Source organism: Schistocerca cancellata, chromosome 8 (assembly GCF_023864275.1).
Source record: "Schistocerca cancellata isolate TAMUIC-IGC-003103 chromosome 8, iqSchCanc2.1, whole genome shotgun sequence".
Classification (NCBI taxonomy): domain Eukaryota; kingdom Metazoa; phylum Arthropoda; class Insecta; order Orthoptera; family Acrididae; genus Schistocerca; species Schistocerca cancellata.
The window spans coordinates 415,375,924-415,399,109 of record NC_064633.1 but is presented as its reverse complement, the minus strand read 5'-3'; the positions used below and the strand labels follow the sequence as shown (position 1 = coordinate 415,399,109).

Here is a 23,186-nt window from a genome sequence, read left to right as displayed (position 1 = left end):
CCTATAATGAAAGATACTAACTAGGAATAGTTGACATTAATTAGAACACCAATTACAAACATAAAACTAAGCACAAAATTAGATCTGGCGTTATGTTTTTTTTTTTTTAACTAAGGGTTAACCTTTCTCTATTATGAAAATGCAGATTATATTCACGTATGTTAACGGTAATTAGTTAAAAGTGAAAAACCTAATTGAAAGAGGCAGATGGCAAAACAAGAAGGGAAGTAAAAATATCCCAGCTTGCTTCATCACAACTTGCAAGACGTGCACACACTAGTAGGCATTTATTCCCTTGTCACAAACCTGAGGATTCATAACATTTGGAGCATATACAGGGTGTTTCAAAAATGACCGGTATATTTGAAACGGCAATAAAAACTAAACGAGCAGCGATAGAAATACACCGTTTGTTGCAATATGCTTGGGACAACAGTACATTTTCAGGCAGACAAACTTTCGAAATTACAGTAGTTACAATTTTCAACAACAGATGGCGCTGCGGTCTGGGAAACTCTATAGTACGATATTTTCCACATATCCACCAAGCGTAGCAATAATATGGCGTAGTCTCTGAATGAAATTACCCGAAACCTTTGACAACGTGTCTGGCGGAATGGCTTCACATGCAGATGAGATGTACTGCTTCAGCTGTTCAATTGTTTCTGGATTCTGGCGGTACACCTGGTCTTTCAAGTGTCCCCACAGAAAGAAGTCACAGGGGTTCATGTCTGGCGAATAGGGAGGCCAATCCACGCCGCCTCCTGTATGTTTCGGATAGCCCAAAGCAATCACACGATCATCGAAATATTCATTCAGGAAATTAAAGACGTCGGCCGGGCACCATCTTGCATAAACCACGAGGTGTTCGCAGTGTCGTCTAAGGCGGTTTGTACCGCCACAAATTCACGAAGAATGTCCAGATACCGTGATGCAGTAATTGTTTCGGATCTGAAAAATGGGCCAATGATTCCTTTGGAAGAAATGGCGGCCCAGACCAGTACTTTTTGAGGATGCAGGGACGATGGGACTGCAACATGGGGCTTTTCGGTTCCCCATATGCGCCAGTTCTGTTTATTGACGAAGCCGTCCAGGTAAAAATAAGCTTCGTCAGTAAACCAAATGCTGCCCACATGCATATCGCCGTCATCAATCCTGTGCACTATATCGTTAGCGAATGTCTCTCGTGCAGCAATGGTAGCGGCGCTGAGGGGTTGCCGCGTTTGAATTTTGTATGGATAGAGGTGTAAACTCTGGCGCATGAGACGATACGTGACGTTGGCATCATTTGGACCGCAGCTGCAACACGGCGAACGGAAACCCGAGGCCGTTGTTGGATCACCTGCTGCACTAGCTGCGCGTTGCCCTCTGTGGTTGCCGTACGCAGTCGCCCTACCTTTCCAGCACGTTCATCTGTCACGTTCCCAGTCCGTTGAAATTTTTCAAACAGATACTTTATTGTATCGCTTTTCGGTCCTTTGGTTACATTAAACCTCCGTTGAAAACTTCGTCTTGTTGCAACAACACTGTGTTCTAGGCGGTGGAATTCCAACACCAGAAAAATCCTCTGTTCTAAGGAATAAACCATGTTGTCTACAGCACACTTGCACGTTGTGAACAGCACACGCTTACAGCAGAAAGACGACATACAGAATGGCGCACCCACAGACTGCGTTGTCTTCTATATCTTTCACATCACTTGCAGCGCCATCTGTTGTTGAAAATTGTAACTACTGTAATTTCGAAAGTTTGTCCGCCTGAAAAGTACTGTTGTCCCAAGCATATTGCAATAAACGGTGTATTTCTATCGCTGCTCGTTTAGTTTTTATTGCCGTTTCAAATATACCGGTCATTTTTGAAACACCCTGTAAACTTTGCAGTCCTGCTCGAAGGAGCAGTACGACATGAATATTGTCTATAATTTTCTCCATATGGCCTGTACGACTAGCATTACGCGCACCACGATATGTGCCTCGAGTCAAAATTTTGTCAACGAAGGAGCACCTCACACAACAGACTCCAATCATATTTTTTCTTATGCCTTTGTCCCGGATCGGCACAGGGTCAGCATGGTTACCAATGGTTTTTGCTTGGCTGGTTAGTTTAACAGCCTTTCTGTTGCCACACTGTTGACCCCCTCCCACCTTAACTCCTTCAGGGACAGAATGAGTGTACCCCCAACTGTATGCGTGCAGTGTTATTCATGTGAAAGTGGGCAAAAGTTTTCTAAATTTTTGTGAATTGTGAAACTGTGGTGGGACTTGGGTAGCAGCCTGATATCATCACGCCTGGCTAGCACACAGAACTCCATCATTAAAATGCTAAATGGATTCAATTCAGGACTAGAACATCTCCAAGCCCGGAAGCAGCACTTTAACGTGCACAGCTATCAGGCAGGCATGCAACTTATTCCGATAATCTCCACAATGTTTCCTCCCACTTTGAGAATCTGTAAATTCAACTATATTCAAAAGCTATTACTCTGTTCCACCTATTACCTAATCCTAAAATGGACCTTTGAAATCTAAATAAGGAAGAAGCAGCTACTGATGACACCAGAGAAGCCCCTCACAGGCCTCCTCACCTCCTGTCTGCCTAATCTTATTAGCGGCCACAGCAATGCAGAGCTGGTGCAAGGACAGATATATTTTACACTACTGTACTTCCTGTGCCCAACCCTGTGGCATCGCATTTGCCACATAGACTTACAATTTTGTGCTTCCGATTTTGCACTATAAAATGGGCCACCCAGCAGGCCACAGTCAATTTTCTGTTTATGAAGTCGTGCATCATCTAATATCACTACATGTAGCCTGCTGTGTTTTTGAATTTGTGTTTGCTTATTACTCGATGTTATTCTCAGGCTAACAATGAACATGGCTTCAGTGTCTGGTTCTATGTAGGCACACAAAGTGCTCAGAGCATTTGCTCATTCTTGACCACCTTGATCCCACTTGGACTAGAATCTGATTGCCAAGCAGCTGTTCTCTTAGTCACTCTTGTACCCCAGCAATGCTAAAAGTATTCACCATTTGCAGTTACATTTCAGCTTAGGTTACATTATTGCAGCTTTTGTTATAAGAAGCAGAGAAGGTTTCAAGACTGCACAAAAGTTTCGATTCTCTGCAGCATCATGCATAAATAACTGCCAACACACATGGAAGAGTTCTCTTCATTTTATATTGTTCAGACCATTTTTATTGTACCTTCAATACTTCATTTTTCAAGAAATACCTTTATCACCATTTTCTAAGTGGAGCAATTAAGAATGGTACAATTACAAATTTTAGAGTCTAAAAATTCTAAATAAGCAACATAAGACAATCTTTACAACAATGTGGGTCAAAATAAAAAACATTTTATGCAATTCAGAGAATTTAAGCCATATATTAACTGTTGCTAACCAATATACAGAGAGTGTCAAATTAAATGCCTTTCAAGCGTCAATTTTAACTGGCAACCAGTTCCAGTGTTTTATTATGCCATATTCAGGCCCCACTAATACCAGTATTGCAGGCCCCTATTTTGATCACAACTGAGGTAGATTCTTCCTACATATCAGTCAGAGACCAAAAGATGGAGTAATAAAACGCTGAAACTGGTTGCCAATTAAAATAAGGTTGTAAATTGATGGCTGAAAGGTATTTAATTTGACATCCTCTATCGAACAGCCGAGTAACACAATCATTTCTAAAAAGATGGGCATACAGAAAATACACAGAATGGTCGGGGTGTTGCAGGGTAGGTTGTGCTGAGAAATAATTGTTAAGAAAAAAACATTTGATATGTTGTGCCAAGTTAATTAACATTGAAGATTTCCAATCTGGCCATTGTGCTTGCACATTCAAGTGGCCTGCCAGATACAGTTAGTGTCAGTTGTTCTCCTAGCATGGATTATAGTGCACGACACTGCTCTGCATGGTTCCATTTTGATCCTTACTGCCATTCTATGTCCAATTTTTTATCACTGTATTGCTCAGGTTTAGGAAACAGAATGAAGAACAAGTTTTGTGACACTATCTCTGGCGGGCCACTTGAATTTGTGCATGCCATGACCTGAGTAACTTCAATGCTAAATAACTCGGAAACCGTGCAACATACTGAATTTTTTTCTTAACAATCATTCCTCAACACAGCCTACTCTGCAACATCCTTATAAGCTTTTCACACTGTTTATGACCCCCCCCCCCCCCCCCAACATATAGTTGTTGCCTGTATTCCATGTTTCAAATTCAGCATTTATTCTCAGAAGAAAGGAAAGATTTGAAACAAACTGAAAGGCATCACAATAACCGCTTTACACAAAAATAATCAATAAATGACACTACTCTGACTTGTTTACTCACTCTGAGAATAGCAGTAAAGTAGATGTGTGTTGCGGATTCCCACAGCATTGTTACAGTTAAGATCCACTTCAAAGTCACACTGAGTGTCTCTGAACTTAAGAATAGGCACTTTAGCTTGTATCAGCTCTGGACGTTCCACAAAATCTGAATACAAACAGAAATACAACAACAGTAGTATCTACAATAACAAATAGGTATAGGTCTGGTACAAAACAATCAGTGAACGGTTGTTAAGAATGAGCACAGTATAAAAAAAAAATAAATAAATAAATAATAAAGAGTAATAGCAACAGCTCGTTGTATAGTAAGGGCACTGAGTGGTCACCAGGCATGTAAGCAAGATCAAAATCTGGTGGTGCAGCTCAACTGGGATGAAGCGGTATGTCAGGTACAATGCATGAAAGAAACAAAGAGGAGAAAGAGGAAGGACAAAGTGGAGGGAAGACAGTCAACCTTGAACATTACATGCAATTAGTTCTGTGAAAAATTAATTAGTTCAGGCACGATTTGAAGTTTTCATACATTTATCACTATGCAACACTCTAAAATATCTTCAGAACCTTGGTCTAGAATCGAAATTATCTTCAGAATCAACCACATCGCCAGTTTCACAGCCCAATTTTTGCGGATTCAAAGGAAGTATTTAGTTTCTTGCAAAATTGTAAACTTTAAAAGTTATCAGTCAAATAAGACCCGCTTTCAGGATACCACCCTTCCTTATATCATGCCACAGTGCTGAAATCTGTTTCAATAATACTGTAGCTAACAATTTTCCAAGCACAGTGGTGTTTCTAGATTTCCCATAGCTGGAATTTTGAGGGAGATATTCTAAACTTTAACTTATGTTTAATAATTTATGAATGACAACTGTATTAAATTAAAGGAAACACAATACTGCAAATGAATTTACACCGTCAAAAAAATTCTGTGTGTACTGTACAGTGTTACAGGAGAGCTCACCTAAATGATACACACTAAAATTTGCTATATAATATGTTATACCTTAATATTAATGTATTTCACAGTATTAACTATTTAATATACAAAGTGGTTTTTTTTTCCTATGTTGCACAAATGATGAAGAGGTCAGGTGAGAGCAAACAGGTATCTTTTCGCTACTAGGTTGACAGCCATCTACCACAAGAATCAACCCAAGGCAACGCAAAGTCTCCTGTGATGATTATTAATAAATACACATTGTAAACTTAGTTGTGTTGCTGTTAATAATATTAACAGTTTATGTTCAATAACCAATAATACCTCTGATTTTGATAAATATGGAAATCTATTTTAAGTGATTAATAAGTATTTTAAAGAACACCTACTACTGTTATGAGAACAATAAGTGAAAAAATTCCTAAGACAAAAAATGGAATATATTAATGTTTATCATGGAATAACAACATAAGGTTAGGGGATTACTCTGTTGAACATAATCTCTGTAATTCAAGCTACTTGGCAATCAACAACCATATTATGATGACTGAAGTATAAAATTCTAACAAGACTTGAAGAATGGAATTTTCACTCCGCAGTGGAGTGTGCGCTGATATGAAACATCCTGGCAAATTGAAACTGTGTGCCGACTTAGACTCGAACTCGGGGCCTTTGGCTTTTGTGGGCAAGTGCTCTACTGACTAGTTCTGTAAAGTTTGCAGAAGAGTTTCTGTGAAGTTCGGAAGGTAGGAGCCGAGGTACTGGCGGAATTGAAGCTGTGAGGACAGGGCGCGAGTCGTGCTTGGGTAGCTCAGTCAGCAGAGCACTTGCCCGCGAAAGGCACAGGTCCTGAGTTCGAGTCTCGGTCTGGCACACAGTTTCAATCGGCCAGGAAGTTTCTAACAAGACTTTCATGCTGCTGTTCTATCTGAAAAAGAAGAAAATGAAAGCAAATAAGTATATATAAGTAACAGTGTGGAGTTGTTAGATCCCCCATCAGGCACCTCTCCAGGTGGCGGATAGGGGAAAGCCTCTCTGATTCGGGTGGTACTGGGGAAATAAAATACCCAGGGCAGACCAAATACTAACACATTCCTAAACCCAACAGTGTCTGTTCTGGCATCCAGTTGGTAGTGGTCAGTGTCTGTTCACCTAGTTGGTGCGGCTGCAACACGTCTTTATCTCAACCATCAAGTCTTTAACAATTGTGATCTCCACCAGAGGTCACACACCACAACCACATTCAACTTGAAAAAAATCATGATGGATCAACAGGAAAGATACCCACTACCCCTGGCCCCAGTGAATTTACTGGTTTTGGTCATCAGATTCTGGGGAACCAGGAACATCATGAAATAGATAAAGAGTAGGAGCTTCTCGAAACCTCTTTGCAAACATTTTATTGGCACACTGAACAGCAATACACTGGTTAAGAAAGGCTAACTTAAACAGCTTACCGATGTACTAGAAAAATATCACATCAAAATCCTCGCAATATGCGTTTTACTGACGAGAACCATTTCAACACAGAAAACTAAAGGACATAGAAAAGAAAACCTGCTGTCAAGTGGGGAACACCAACAACATTTGCCACAGGATTTGCAACACACAAATCTGTCAGGCATCGTCACAGATTTCAGTTCAGTAACAGACAAAACCTCCACAATAACCTTCAAATCAGGAAACAAAAGATACACAATCATCAACGCACATGCGCCTATAAATGATCACAACAGGAAGAGACCACAAGAAGTCTAAGACTTTTGGGAAGACATGGAAGAAATGACAACCAAAATACCAGAAAGACACATCAAAATTGCACTAGGAGATTTCAATGCACAACTAGGCAAAGAGAAGAAATACAAGCAAATCACAGGCCCACATACAGCACACAAATGCACAAACATGAATGGGAGCATTTCATAAAGGACTGTCAAAATTTTACTTAAAAGTTATGTCAACACAATTTCAGAAACCAAGACGAAAATTCACAATATGGAAAACACCCAAAAATGTATGGGGACAATTTCAAAGACCACATAGCCATAACAAGTAAAATTCTAAGTGTGAGAACTCACAAAAGATTCTTCGAGTCTGAGATCACTTGCTACAAGTAAAGATTAGGCTAATTCCAAGGAATAGAAAGACAACACAGAACAAAATTATCAGACCAGTTTCAGAATACAAAATGATAAGTAAAGACAAAATTATTGAAGAAATTAATCAGAATACAATAGAGAACTGAACAGACTTGGCGAAAACAATTCAGAAGGCAATGCTTTGGGGTCAGACTCTCGGGAAACGTGAACTCCAAAAACAATCCTCTAAAGATATTAGAGCAGTGAAAAGAGCAGACGACAAAAATAGACTAAATGAAATCAAGGAAGACTTCAAGAAAAATAATACATGAAATTTCTACAGAATATTCAGGAAAAATATATTGGGTTATCAGCCTCCAAATATATGCTTCAGAAGAACAAATGGATCTTTAGAAACAAACACTACAGAAAATTGCAGTACTCTTAAAAGATACTTTGATAAACTCCTCAACTGTGAGAAGCCCAAAGAAAAATTAGACTTCACAAAAGCACTACTAAACCCAGACTTGAAGCCACCTACAATCATACAGGTAAGGGATTTTATAAAAAAACTAAAGAACAACGGAGTCCCAGAGTAAGATGACATTTTTGGTGAGATCTGAAAATTCACAAACATAAATATTACATAGAAAATTCTCTTGGAAATATGGAGTACAGAGAAAAGGGGAGACAGGACAGACCCTAAAAATTACAGAGGGATCTCATTATTACCGGACACTTACAAAATTCTGCCCTAGGTGTTACTGAACAGACTTGAACCACAAGTGGATACAAAGAATGGTGAATACAAGGCAGGATTCCTGAAGGAAAGATCCTGATTGGGAACACTCTTGAAAAATATGGAATAGACAGAATAACAAAGGGAACTGATAGAACAAATGCTCACAGATACCACATCCAAAATAAAATTTATGGGAGAAATCTCAGAGTCATTTGAGATATTTACAGGGGTCACACAAGATGTTCTTTCACCACTTCTATTCAACATAGTCCAGGTCAAAATTATCAAGCAGTGGGTAGAAAAAGTACAAGGAATTCAGTTAGGAAGAACACGTGCAAACAAGACAATCATAATATGCCTAGCATTTGCAGATGACTTGGCAATACTCAGCAACAACAGAGAAGAAGTGCAAGAATCCCTGGAATATTTACATGAAACCTCTGCTAAAACGGGATTACAGATATCATGCGAGAAAACACAAAGAAAGAACAATAATACACAAGTCATGCACACAAAATATGGATTGGTTACCAGAGCGGAAAAATTCTAGTATCTCTGAGAATACATACAAACAGGAGGATCAAACAAGGCATCCAATACAGAACGAACAGAAAACTTCAGAAAGTGTACAAACTTACATGGATACACTGCAATAAAAGAAGCATCTCAAGACAGGTGAAACTCAGGCACTACAATACAGTTGTACTACCAGCCGCTCTCTATGTATCAAGAACAACCACTATCGGGGCAACAGGCATCGCTGAGAGAGAAAAGATAAATATAAAATCTTTCAAAAAATTTTTGGAGCAGTACATAGAAATGGTATATGGATGAAGAGACCAACCAAAGAACTATACGAACATATAGACAGACTCACAGACATAATTACGAAATGTCGATTAACATTCTTTGGGCACATACATAGAATGAACACCAACAGACTCACAAAGAGGACTTTTGATGTAGTCAACAGCTCAGTCAAAAGAACCAACTGGTTTCATGAAACAGAAGAAGACCTAAAACAAGCAGCAGTCAATAAAGAAATGATAGATGAAGGAGACAAATTCAGAAACAAAATTATGAACACGAAATTTGAAGTGAAAGAAAGGAAGAGATCAGGGAAAATAAGGACAGAGCAAAGGAAACACAAACACAGTCACAAAATGAGGTGGTTTTAGGAAGAGGAAAAGAAGAAGAAGAAAACATAAACAAGGGGAAAGTGAATAATCATTCAAATTCAATCTCTGTCTTAAGGGCACAAATGTATAATAATAATAATAATAATAATAATAATAATAATAGTAATATTAATAATAATAATAATAATAATAATAATAATAATAATAATAATTAACAGTGTAAATGTAGTTTTCAAATGACATTGTCCTTCTGTTGTGTTTCCAGTTGACATTTTCACTATTCTGTAATCTCAGTGATTATTTGTGTAAATTTAAAGCAGCACTACATTGCCTACATGTTTCTTAGTTCCCCATGTAAATTGTTTGTATTCTCTGTATGTGAAGTTACTATATTCATCAATGAACAATTTTGTGTACATTTTTTAAAATGATATTTGTTAAGAAAAATGACTTGTCCTATATCGTGTGTACTTTGTACAATATGTGATCCACAGGATAAATAAATAAATACAAATACAATACAATACACACAGTGCTACACACTCAACAAAACAACTGTCAAATGTTAACCATCATAAAGTAACAATGTGACACACAGTTCCAATAATTTTTTTTTTACAGCAAAGTACAGGAATACAACTCTTTTGAAGCTGGGATTACTAGTAAAAATCCAGTCTGATGAGTTACAATATATATTTTTGTATTATTATTCGAATTACTATTTACCAGCGATGAGTGAAACACGAACATGTTAAGAGAAAGGGAGGGAATGTGACAGAGAGACTGTTCGTGGCTATATGTGTGCGAGGCAGAGTGGAGCACATGAGAGAAATCAGAGCAGAGCAGAGCGTGCAAGGTGGAACAGAATGGAGCATGTGAGGCAGACCAGAATGGGAGTGATGCCTTTCCATAGAAGTGGGGATCGTTATGTACATATTCCTCAGAAAATATTCAAGACAACATTCAAAATGCAGTTTAGAATGTGGAAAGTGCAAATGTAAGAGATAATTTAGTTTCAAGCCTCAGTGACAGGGGGGACTTGTTGGAATCTCAATTGAGTTATTTTGTTCACCACTTGCTGCTTGTGCTGTAAATTCTATGCATACTCAGTTTCATAATTCTCAATTTGCTCCGTAAAAGCAAAGATCTCATACTTCAATTCCAGATTTTGGATACAGAGAGTGAATGATGCAACCTACACTGAAGCAAAAGACACCATCTTCCAAAAATCATATCAAATTATTTTCATTTATATTTGCTCATTACTGGCTGCATATATTTTTAATAACTTACCACAGCACCTCAAGTAGTGGAGCATCTGTTCAAGATGACGGACTGCTTCATTGCGCTGATCAATTTCAGTGTGCCTCACAATAAGACACATATCAACATCACTTTTATCACTTCCAAATCCACTCATGGTAGATCCCACAAGAAACAGACCATAGCGTGGAAATTCCTTCTGAAATTCAAGAAATGGTTTAGTCTCCAAACTAATTATGAAAATAAGATCTTTATCTGAGAGACAACAAATTTGCATTCATCTAATTATTAAAAGTTGCTCACTTAGTCCATTAATGCAAAAATTCGCAAAGAATTGTTCTAAAACACTATAACATAGCTAGAGTCAATTTTTTCTGCCTTACAAGAAATGAGCTTTGTAGATGTGGTGGATAAGAGAGAAAAAAGTTTATTTTGAATCAAGATAAGCTAGGATGTAAGTAACCAAATTACAAGTGAAATTAATAGCGCAGAGAACTACTAACGGGCTACAAGCAATAAACAGCTCGAATACGAGGGATAAACATTAAAAAATAAATGACAGAGTATGGACAAAATTGAATGACAGAGTATGGACAAAATTGAAAGATAGACATATGGATGGTGGTGAAACCCTCACAACAAGTGATCCTGGGATCTGAGTGATCTCCTCCCTATATATTCCTCTCTTTTACCCAAGGAAGGAACTATCACTTCCAAAACCTAAGGAAGTGTATGTACTTTTCTGTGTGCACTGGCAGTACCATTTCTTATAAGTACTGGCCAGCAATTCTCTCGCATACTTAAAATATTTCTTCAAAAATAAATTGTAAGCAGACATTCAAGCATGGGTAGTTGTTGCCATAAAACAAATATTAAGCAAGCAATTCCAGATCAAGCAACAGTAGGGAGACTCCTAACAAGTTGTGTAGCTGTCATCAGCGAGGCAGTCATCCTCAACACATACTACAGGCTCCCAATTACTGCACTGTATTATTCAGATATCTGCAGACCAATAAATAAGTTCAATTCATGGAAGTCAGCATTATTCCAAAACAAGAAGGGATACCAGAGTCAGTTCTCCCTGTTAGTGATAACACAAAAATACTTTGGATAATTGCATGTACTGCCATACAATCAATGGTCAACAGTGAGATGTATTTCGTCCCTCAAAAAGTTTACAAGCTGAGGACCAAAATCACAAATAATCAGTGAGAAAGTGCACAAGACATTATACCAGAAGACATCTCAAATTCAAATTTTCAATGAGCGTATTACACATAAACTAAGAGTTAGGGCACAGAAACCCAACCTTGAAAAAAAGATAAAATGACTGGTTCAACAGAAATAGGTACAGCTTTATGAATGTACTAATTCTGAGAAAGAATTTCGTGAAGTGTGTTACAGAAGGTTTACTATGATACTACTGAAATTACAAAAACAGATGTCTGGGATGTCCGAGTGGTCTGTGGCCTAGCCCGAGATGTAGGAAACTTGGAAATGCGACTGTTTGGTTGTGAGTTCTCGAAGACAACAAATATGTGAGAACAACCATGTCTGTGGTGTCAGACAGGTCTGCCTGAGGGTTAGATTAGTTGGGAATCTACGTGTCTGGTTGTGAATCGGTGTAGACAATAAGCATGTCCACAGGAAAAGTGTCTGTGGTGTGTGGTGACAGGGATGGAGAAACAATACAAAATGATGAATGGAAGCTTTAAGCAACTAAGTGACAACATTTACAGCTGTAAAATAATATGCTTGGCTCATAAGCGAAAGAAAGGAATCAGTAACGTCAAAATTGCAAAAAAAAAAAAAAAAAAAAAAAAAAAAAAAAAAAAAAAAAAATGACCCCTGAATCTACACAATTACCTGCTACCTGTGGAGAGGTGTGAATGTTACCTAAATATCAACTTAATATGTCATGGTTGCATACCACCAAAAAAATTATTTAAAGAAAAATGGGAAACTTGGCAGAAGCCAACCTCTGAGATGATCAGTTTTGATTTCTGAAAAATGTAGGAATACATGAGGCAATACTGATTCTACAATTTATCTTAGAAGATGGGTTAAGGAAAGGCATGCCTACATTTATATCTTTTGTGGGCTTGGATAAGCTTTTGACAATATCAACTGGAACACACTTTTTGGAACTCTGAAGATTGGAGGGGTAAAATACAGGAAGCAAAAGGTTATACACAATTTGTACAGAAACCAGACTGAAATTATAAGAGTCAAGGGGTATGAAAGGGAAACAATTGTTGAAAAGAGAGTGAGACAAGACCTGATGTTATCCAATCTCCACATCGAGAAAGCAGTAAAAGAGACCAAAGAAAAATTTGAAGAATGAATTAAAGTTCAGGGAGAAAAAATAAAAATGTCTGAGGTTTGCTTATGACATTGTAATTATGTCTCATACATCTAAGGACTTGGAAGAGGAGTCAAACAAACAGAATGGACAGTGGTCTGAAAGACTGATATAAGGCGAACATCAACAAAAGCAAAACAAGTGTAATGGAATGTACACTAACTGATTCAGATGATGCTGAGGGAATTATATTAAATAATGGAACATTTAAAGTGGTAGATGGGTTTTGCTCTTGGGACAATAAAATAACGCATGTTCGCTGAAATAGAGAGGATATAAAATGTAGACTGGCAAACACAAGAAAAGTGTTTCTGAAGATGAGAAATTTGTTAATGTGGAATACAAATTGAAGTGCGAGGAAGTCTTGTCTGAAGTGTAGCCTTGTCTGGACATTTAACATGGGGGGGAGACGGGGGGGAGACGGGGGGGGGGGGGGAGACGGGGGGGGAGACGGGGGGGGGGGGGAGACGGGGGGGGAGACGGGGGGGAGACGGGGGGGGGAGACGGGGGGGGGGGGGAGACGGGGGGGAGACGGGGGGGGGGAGACGGGGGGGGAGACGGGGGGGAGACGGGGGGGGCGGGGAGACGGGGGGGGCGGGGAGACGGGGGGGGAGACGGGGGGGGGGGGAGACGGGGGGGGAGACGGGGGGGGAGACGGGGGGGGAGACGGGGGGGAGACGGGGGGGGGAGACGGGGGGGAGACGGGGGGGGAGACGGGGGGAGACGGGGGGGAGACGGGGGGGGGGAGACGGGGGGGAGACGGGGGGGGAGACGGGGGGGAGACGGGGGGGAGACGGGGGGGAGACGGGGGGGAGACGGGGGGAGACGGGGGGAGACGGGGGGAGACGGGGGGAGACGGGGGGAGACGGGGGGAGACGGGGGGAGACGGGGGGAGACGGGGGGAGACGGGGGGAGACGGGGGGAGACGGGGGGAGACGGGGGGAGACGGGGGGAGACGGGGGGAGACGGGGGGAGACGGGGGGAGACGGGGGGAGACGGGGGGAGACGGGGGGAGACGGGGGGAGACGGGGCAGAGGGGGGAGACGGGGCAGAGGGGGGAGACGGGGCAGAGGGGGGAGACGGGGCAGAGGGGGGAGACGGGGCAGAGGGGGGAGACGGGGCAGAGGGGGGAGACGGGGCAGAGGGGGGAGACGGGGCAGAGGGGGGAGACGGGGCAGAGGGGGGAGACGGGGCAGAGGGGGGAGACGGGGCAGAGGGGGGAGACGGGGCAGAGGGGGGAGACGGGGCAGAGGGGGGAGACGGGGCAGAGGGGGGAGACGGGGCAGAGGGGGGAGACGGGGAGAGGGATTTGGTAAGAAATGTGTAGACCTGAAAATAATAACTGCAAGCTATGTAATATATAACTAACTGTGCCACCTACACTTCCAACGATAAGGTCTGCATAGAGGGCATGTGACAGGTAGAAGACAAACAAATATGGTAATCTGCATTATACCCTTACAGAATCAAAAGCAATGACATCTCTTTCTGAAGTAGAAATTAAACAGCTCATTATTGGAATACATGTGCGATAAAAATCCTGCATCAAGATCACAAATGTTCTTTACTGATTAGCAGTTTTGGCTTATGACTGAGCCATCTTCAGATCAATCTAAAATGTTCTTCACTGTGTGATACTCATTACACACAATCGTATTTTTAGAGCTATATTGTCCACGCTAAATAAAAAATCCTTTAAGTAAAAATCACTGTTAGTTACAGGGAGCATCTGAAAAGTTCGGTGAACAGTCTCAGAACATAAAGAAAACAATGTTCACATAAAAATATCTTTGCTGGCATTTAAAAGTAATCACTGTCAGCTATAACATACTTCTGATATCGATTGTAAAGGTGTTGGTAACCGACAGGAAACAGTTCTTGCGCAATTGCTAAGAGCGCTGTGGTCACGTGTTGTCAGTTATCCGCATCTGCACTATTGAAATTGAGGTCCAACATTCTGTTTCTTGAAACCTGCTTGTCCCTTGGAGTTACTGACAAAGGCCTAACATTGAAAGTCTCTGTCTCTGGATGTAATCCAGCTCTACACCAGTCTCTTTTTAAGTTTCAAATAAAGCAATCTCTGGGACTTACCCAACTAATCTCTGAACTATACGTCTCATCTGCTATTTTTCCACTCCACTAGACTTCTCTCCTCCTACAAAATCCTCCAGTTATATGCCCCTCATGTTTCCATGGATGACATCATCCGCCAAGCCAACTTCAGGATGTGACAACATGCCAGACTTCACCTCAGAAAACTATCCTTCCTTTCCTACACTACCTCAACAGTGGTGTTTCCCTTCCTGCCCCACTGCAGCTCCCCAAACAGCCACATCATCATCCACCGCACCTCTCCTACAAACCATGCTTGGCCTACCTCCTTAACATCCCACAGCCTTCACCACTGCCTCCCAGACCTATAACAACTCATAATCACAAGAACCAGTCACAACAGTACAGTGTTCTCAACCTCTCATCCAAAGCATACACCCCCCCCCCCCCCCCAATGTCAACTGGAGATATCACTTTGCAACCCAATCCCAAAATCTTTCCAACAGCAAACCTAACAATGAATGCTGCCTTGAACAGTTCCGACCATGATCCCATCTTGATCCATCACCACTGGCTCAAAATCATGCCATCAAAGCCTTCCAAGAATGCCTCACATCCAGCATTGCTTCACCTTTCCCCAGGTCCCTAGAACATGACCCTACCTGTCCTCTGCAGAACTGCAGGCTCTACATTCTCTATGAACTGATGACTCCATTATCCTCCCGGCAGACAAAGGAGCTACCCTGTGGTACTTGACCAACAGGAGCGTGTTAGTGAACGTCTATGCCAGCTGTCTTACACTCTACTTACAGGATCTGCCATCAAGATCCCATTCCTGTGATTCAAACTGACCTGCAGTCCCTCAAAAACCTCAGCCCTTCACGAGGACTTACACCTCAGTCCATAGAACTTCTTACTCCACCCAAACCACGCACCCCACCTTTTACCTTTTCGGTAAGATCCATAAACCCAATCACCCTGGCTGTCCTGTAGTTGCTGGCTTTAAAGCCCCCACTGAACATATATCTGCCTTAGTTGATCAACATCTGCAATCCTCCTATTAAAGATACCAACAATTTTCTAGAGCGTCTGAAATCCGTGCCCATCCCACTCCCATCAGACACCTTGCTTGTCACCATTGATGCCATCTCTCTCTATACCAAAACTCCCCACATACATGATCAGTCTGCTCCTGAACATTTCCTCAGTCAGTGCCCATCTGCTTACAAGCCTATTACATCCTTCTTGCTCCCCTTAATTAACTTTATACTTACCAACATTTATTTCACCTCTGAGGGGCAGACAAACAAACAGATCAGGGGTACAGCCATGGGAACCAGGATGACTCCTTCCCATGCCAACCTTTCCATGGGTCACTTGGAGGGGCCTTTTCTGGGTAAGCCTTCAGCCCTTGGTTTGGTTTAGATACACTGATGACACCTTTGCTGTACACACTCATGGTGAAGCTGACCTGTTAAAATTCCTGGAATCTCTAAATACCTTCTCCCAATTAGATTTCACACGATCCTATTCCAAATCCCATACCGCTTTCCTTTATGTTGATCTCATCCTCACCGAAGACCATCTATACACTTCCGTCCCCATCAAATCTATTAACAAACAACAGTATTTACATTTTGACAGATGTCATCCTTTCCATGTCAAACGTTCCCTGCCATACAGCCTTGGCATTCGAGGCAAACGTATCTGATCAGCTGCAAACTCCTTACAGCTATACAACATCACTCTCACTTCAGCCTTCATGGACATAATTATCCCAACAGCCTAGTAAAAAGCAGATTTCCCAGGCCATCACATCAAATCCTGGTACTATTGATCCCTCCAAAACACAACTTCAGAGCATACCACTTGTCACCCAGTATTATCGTCACCTTGAACGTATGAATCAGCTACTTTAACAAGGCCATGTCTTCCTAAAATCATGCCCTAAAATGAGATCTTTTCTGTCTGAGATTTTGCCCACCAGACCTAGAATAGCTTTTCATCGCCCTCCCAATCTCCACGATACCCTTGTCAGACCCTATGCTCCTCCTGCACCCAGCTCCCTACCCTACAGCTCCTACCCCTGTGACCATCCTCACTGTAAGACTTGCCCTATGCACCCTCCTATCACCACCCATTCCAGCCTTGTAACTGGCAAAACACATACTATCAAAGAGAGAGCCACCTATGAAGGGACACATCATATACCAGCTGTTATACAAACACTGTTTGGCCTTTTACATTGGCATGATTACCACCCAGTTATCAGTCAAGATGAATGGGCGTAGGCAGAGGGTGTATACAGGCAACACAAAATATCCTGTTGCAGAGCTTGCTCTACAACATGACAGTCATGACCTCAGTGCCTGTTTCACCACACGTGCCATTTGGATTCTTCCCCCAGACACCAGTTTCTCAGAACTCAGCAGGTGGGAACTAGCACTACAACATGTCCTTGGTTCTCACCATCCACCTGGCCTTAATTTACGTTAATTCCTTCGGTCTCAGCACTTATTCCCAGTAACTACTCCTTTCTTTACTCCATTTTCATTTTGTATATCTTTAATTTTCTAACTTTTCTATTTTTGGCCATCTCCTGTCCCACCTCTGTTAGGTACAATGCAGTTATCTTTTCACTATTATTAACTCATGCATGATGTTTTAGTAGTAATCTCTGTCTTGCATATTATCCTGTCTTCCACCTTTAAGCTCTCAGGTTTTCAAATCTCCTCCAGTGCAGTCCCCAACAATCAGTCTTTCCTTCTTATCCCGTCCGGTAAGTCTCCCATAACCTGTGGTTCTGGGTAACTTTTCGGAACTGTACCCCTTTCCCTAAACCTCTCCAGTCCTTTTCCTTAACCCCTCTTCCTTCTCCTTTAACTCTTCTGCCAGAAAAAGGAGTCACTGGTTTCGAAAGCTTGTAAAAATTAAATCCTTTTATGTGTGTGATCCCCTGCTGCCGCTTGGTGAGGAGATTCCTGATCTATCCGTTTATATTATACTATCAATAACATATTATTTTCGTTCTATAAAAAGCTTTGTAGTACAACTTAAAGGTGTTTTTAAGAATTACTTCAAGAAAGAACCCTCTGTAATAATAATAATAATAATAATAATAATAATAATAATAATAATAGTGACAGTAGTGGCAATTTATATCGTATGTTCATATATGAATTTGGAAGACTGGATAGATTATATGTGTGAACTGTGTAACCCAGAATGCGATGGATTCGATAATGCATCTCTAGTATAAATGGTACACATTAAAGTAACTTTTTCCATTTTGTTTGGAGAGGAACTATTAACAGAATCCCATAAAAATGGCTATAACACTGTTTTTCCTGTATGTGACTGCAATCCAATTTCAGAGTAACAGTATAATATTGTTTGAGCTGGAAATAACTTTCAATACAAATATTATCATCATATTCTGTTCTCCAAACCAATATCTATTTTGTGTGGGCTTCAAAAAGATCAAATCAGAATCGTGTACAACATATCTACCCAAGATGTTCAATAGTTTTTTAACATTTTATTAATGATTTTACTTACATACATATACAAAACCCATACAATAACATGGGTTACCCCCAACAAAAATTTCCCTATAGCTGTAAAAAGAAAGAAAACATTTATCAGGAAACATACATCAAGCAATGAGCTACTTCTACACATGAAACGAGATTTTATTATTTTTGTCATAGCAAGGCAGCATGTTTGGTATTCCCGTTGTGTTGAAATCTGTCACCTGACATTATAACTGCTGTGTTTCAGCCACTGCAACTTCTTGCAACCAAAAATTTTGTCCAAACAAGACTTGCTCGAAGCAGAAGAAAAGACAGAAATCAGTGAGATCAAGAACAGCAGTACTGGATGGATAGCTAACACCTCTCACAGTAATGCCTGTAGAAAATGTGATGTATGGACACTTTAAAAACTTTGGAAATCTGGCTGCACTAACAATATTATATTTGCTTGGTCAGGACATCCAACCAATAAACTACATTAATCTAACAACAAATATCAACTGATGCACAGTTACTTGTTACTTTATCAATGGTTTTATTTCACAGCTGGCACCTAAAAGAGCCACATCCACCATTTCCAGTCACTACAACAACAAATCCATGTGCCATCATAAATGCAAAATTTCTCTCGGGATAGCCACCCCCTGCATCCCTTGCAAATGTGCACTCACCTTTCTCAATGAATAGATGGTGCATGAGAAATCTAGTTTCTGGATACCCTCAGTACATCAATTTCCATTATTTCACATCTATCCAAAAGTACAGTTCTATACAGAAATAGGAGGCATTAACAAGCAGTAGTCTCCCAACAAAATGCTTCTTATAAGTTTTACACAGTGACTTATCTTTCATAATGTACTTGTTCTTTATTGATCTCTACTGCAGAAACAGTTAATATCTATATGTAAATCAGTTTCTGTAGACACATGACTGGCAGGTCAGTGTCACTGCCAAGCTAATGATGTTAAAATAAAAAATTATATATTTGATGTTTTCTCATATATTACAACACACATTCAAGAAATATGTGAACAGATATTAACAATTACGAATGGATATTAACAATTACCTTAATGAAGATATAAAGATGTTTCCAAAGAAGCATCTTCTTTTTGTAAGTCTCCTCGGTCTGTTGATTTTCAATGAACTTCTCCCAAATGTCTTGTGACAGCTGAAAAATTTGAAATATTGCGGCATCTTAAATCCACTGAACTATCAGATGAATGATTTAAAATGACAGAATCAAAACAATATGGTTAAACTTTAAACACTTACACTTGATTGGAAAAAGTGGAATGCTCCCACAAATAAGACTAGACATTTCCGTCTATGTAGTATTTAAAACTCAATATTTTTTTCACGAAGTATCTTTGTGTATTAATGGCTGAGAAAGCTATTTTATGAGCAGATGAATTTCTAATCATTTCTTCTTATCACTCACAGATATTGGCTTTTAAATTGTGAGATTTTACTACAACAGAAAAGTCTGTATTCATTTCTACTTATTCCTACAAAATTATATGCCCAATATTAGAAAGTGCCCTGAGTGCTCTAGAACTTAGTTGTTAAGTACCATCACACAACTGCTTCAACTGCACTCTGCCATACATTTTTCAATGGTCTTTGTTCATAGGTCATTTCTGCAATGTCAAGTCCATAACAATTCTGCTTAATATCCAGCTGTGTCACAATGACAATTCCCATTCACGTAACAGTACAACAGATTCAACACACAAAAAACATGAAAAATTAGTAGTTATCATGAAATGAGTTACTGAGCCTATATTCAAATACAGAAATTATCTAGCTATAAATGTATATTTTGTCTAAAAAAATTGGCATGATGTTACTAACATCTCCTACAAAATTCCGACAAATGAAGATCTATGCCATGCACAGAATCTAAGTTTATCTGAATGTACAGGAAGTCTCACAGACAAAAGCTACGTTTGCCAACACTTTTTTGCCACCATATTTTCACTTGATCACTTTCAGTACATGTGTTAACTGATAATCTAAAACTTCTGGAGATTTCTTCTCTACTGTGGCTCCACATACTGTGTAGCATTGAACTTAATGGAACACCATACTACTCATATAATTTACTACACTCTACAATATCTGTCAAAAAACTTATATGATGAACTGCAAAGTAGTGTGCATATATACATACAGGATTATTCTAAATGATTGACCCACTCTCAAAAATCCATATGTATTCAAGTACAAATCCAAAATGAACAAGCTTTATACCAATGAAAAGAAGTAGTTTCAAACTGATTGGCGGGTGATGGCTGGTGGGCGGTGATGGTTTAAGAAGCAGCCAGTAGAGTTTGCACAGCAATAGGGCCTTCATTCTGTTTCACTGTCAGTCATGAATGAGACGGTGACTGTGGAGCACAAGGTGTTCTGTATTCTTGAGTTCGCAAAAAATCACTCACAAATTGCAGTGTAGCGGGCATTTCGTACCACACTGAACTTTTATAACATTCATCACATTTATAATTATTAACCGATTATTAAAAACTAATTAATTACAAATTATTAAATTTATTAAACTGATATCAAACATTATGAAAAATTTTTGAAACTTCCTCTTTTCATTGGTTAATTTCATTGGTATAAAGCTGCTTCATTTTGGATTTGTACTTGAATAAATACAAAGTTTTCAAAATGGGTCCATCATTTAGAATAACCCTATACTATAAATTGAAGTCCTCCCACAGCATTTTTTTCTGTCTGTATGTGAAGGCTAATCTGAGGCAGTAATATAGGATTTGATAAGGTTCTCACTAAGACAGACTGATTCACGAGAAAAGTTTGCGTATGTAATTTATTACCACCATGCCACATAATTCGTCATGCCACAGACAGTTAGTGCTTCCCATATGAAGCTGGACATGTCACTAGTTCATACGCAGCTTGACTGTGTATTAAAATTACATGGGGATACCTTTCAAGTTGAAATCTTATATCCAAATCTTTTGCTGCAAATGCAATCAGTGACATCATCCTCCTCTTTCATTGGTGTTTGACAAGCATGCTGGCAGGGCCCACTGTTTTGGCTCTCTGTCACAATTTTATCCGATATTGTGGCCAATCAGGGTGCATGCAGGAGATCTTGAGATCATCGTGCAGAGTGGAAAAATTCATCATTCCCTAGATTGTCCTACTGGCCATTTATCATTTAATCTCAAACTAAAACCAGTCCTTGGAACTGTTGCATCTGTTCTGAGAACATGCCCATACCATCATAGACATATTTTCCTAATCTTGTCTGCTATTGGTGCTACTCCACATAATTTATGAACTTCATAATTTGTGATATGATCATGCAGTGTTATTCCAGATGTCCACCTGAGCATCTTAGTTCCCATGACTTCTTTTGTTGAAGGCCAGTATTCAGCACCACGCAGTGCAACTGAACAGATTACTGATTGGTATACTTTCAACTTGATCCTGTTTGGAATCTTCTGGTCACAAGTAAACCAGTCACAGAACGCCATTTGAGGCACTGCTGCTCAGGTGGTTAGAGATTCCTGCACCGAGATTTCCATCACCAGCAATTGTCAAGCCTCGGTACTTAAAAGTCACTATTGTTAGGAGGTCAACACCACTGATTCTGATAGTAGCCAGTAGAGCTACTACCGTTAGGTATTTCTTCCAGGCTTGCACTTGACAAGCCTCGGTACTTAAAAAGTCACTATTGTTAGGAGGTCAACACCACTGATTCTGATAGTAGCCAGTAGAGCTACTACCGTTAGGCATTTCTTCCGGGCTTGCACTTGACACTGCACGTCAGTTTTAGTTTCAAAGGCTAATAACACATCATAAACAAACAGTAACGAAGAGGGTGCAGTTTTCTGCAAATCTTCTGTGACCATATCCAATACTGTGATGAAGGAGAGATAGGTGTGTGTGTGTGTGTGTGTGTGTGTGTGTGTGTGTGTGTGTGTGTGTGTGTGTTAGGGTCATGGTAGAGCAGTCTTACTCAACTTACTAGTTCTCCAGGTACTCCATCGTAGAGCAAGCCAAATCAACTCACGTGCACCTCTGTCAAATGCCTTTTCAAGGTCAAGGAAAGCAAGGTGTAGCTGTATTGACTTCTCATTATTTCATATATTCCATTAATATAATATTGTTGAATAATCCATGCACCTGCTTTATTGATGGTATTTATGATCGATTTTGAAACTAAACAACTTCATCTTAAGGTGTGTGTGTGTGTGTGTGTGTGTGTGTGTGTCCAGTTCCAAAATGGAGCACTTAAAGTGGTTCAAAACAAACAACATAAATAAGCAGCGCAGTATGCAGAAAATATGGATATTCCTTGGTGTATCCACTATGAAGATCATATATTGAGTTACACACGATGAGCCGACATAAAACATCTGTTGCTGTATGTCTGTTCTTCATACTGGGTACACGCAAAAATTGGCATATTTTATGCTTACAGCAGAATTACATGGTGGTTACAATTTATATTACATAATATGTACTTCAATATTCTAGATGAGCTGAACTGCCACAAACATGTCTGAAAATGAAATGTATAATTTCAAAATCGATCATGTGCAACACCATCAATAATACAGCTGAATGTTTATCCAATAATAGTATATTAAATACAGGAGCCAATAAAACTGAAACTATAAACAGAAATCTGTTTACTAGGCAAAAGACACTGAAGTCTTAAACCAAATTGTGTGTATTAAACCAATAATACTTGTTTAAT

At 39.9% G+C, this 23,186-nt stretch overlaps 1 protein-coding gene across 3 annotated transcripts in view; it reads right to left on the bottom strand.

Moving 5' to 3' along the window:
- The window catches only part of LOC126095257 (poly(A) RNA polymerase gld-2 homolog A-like), a 155,247-nt gene that overhangs the window by 84,013 nt on the left and 48,048 nt on the right, over positions 1–23,186 (bottom strand). For all 3 annotated transcript variants that reach the window (XM_049910013.1, XM_049910012.1, XM_049910011.1), the window contains exons 5-7: positions 19,521–19,622; positions 10,535–10,703; positions 4,347–4,490 (exon numbers count right to left, since the gene is read on the bottom strand). In XM_049910013.1, the coding sequence (XP_049765970.1) occupies positions 4,347–4,490; positions 10,535–10,703; positions 19,521–19,622 (415 nt within the window). The remainder of the gene's footprint in view (positions 1–4,346; positions 4,491–10,534; positions 10,704–19,520; positions 19,623–23,186) is intronic.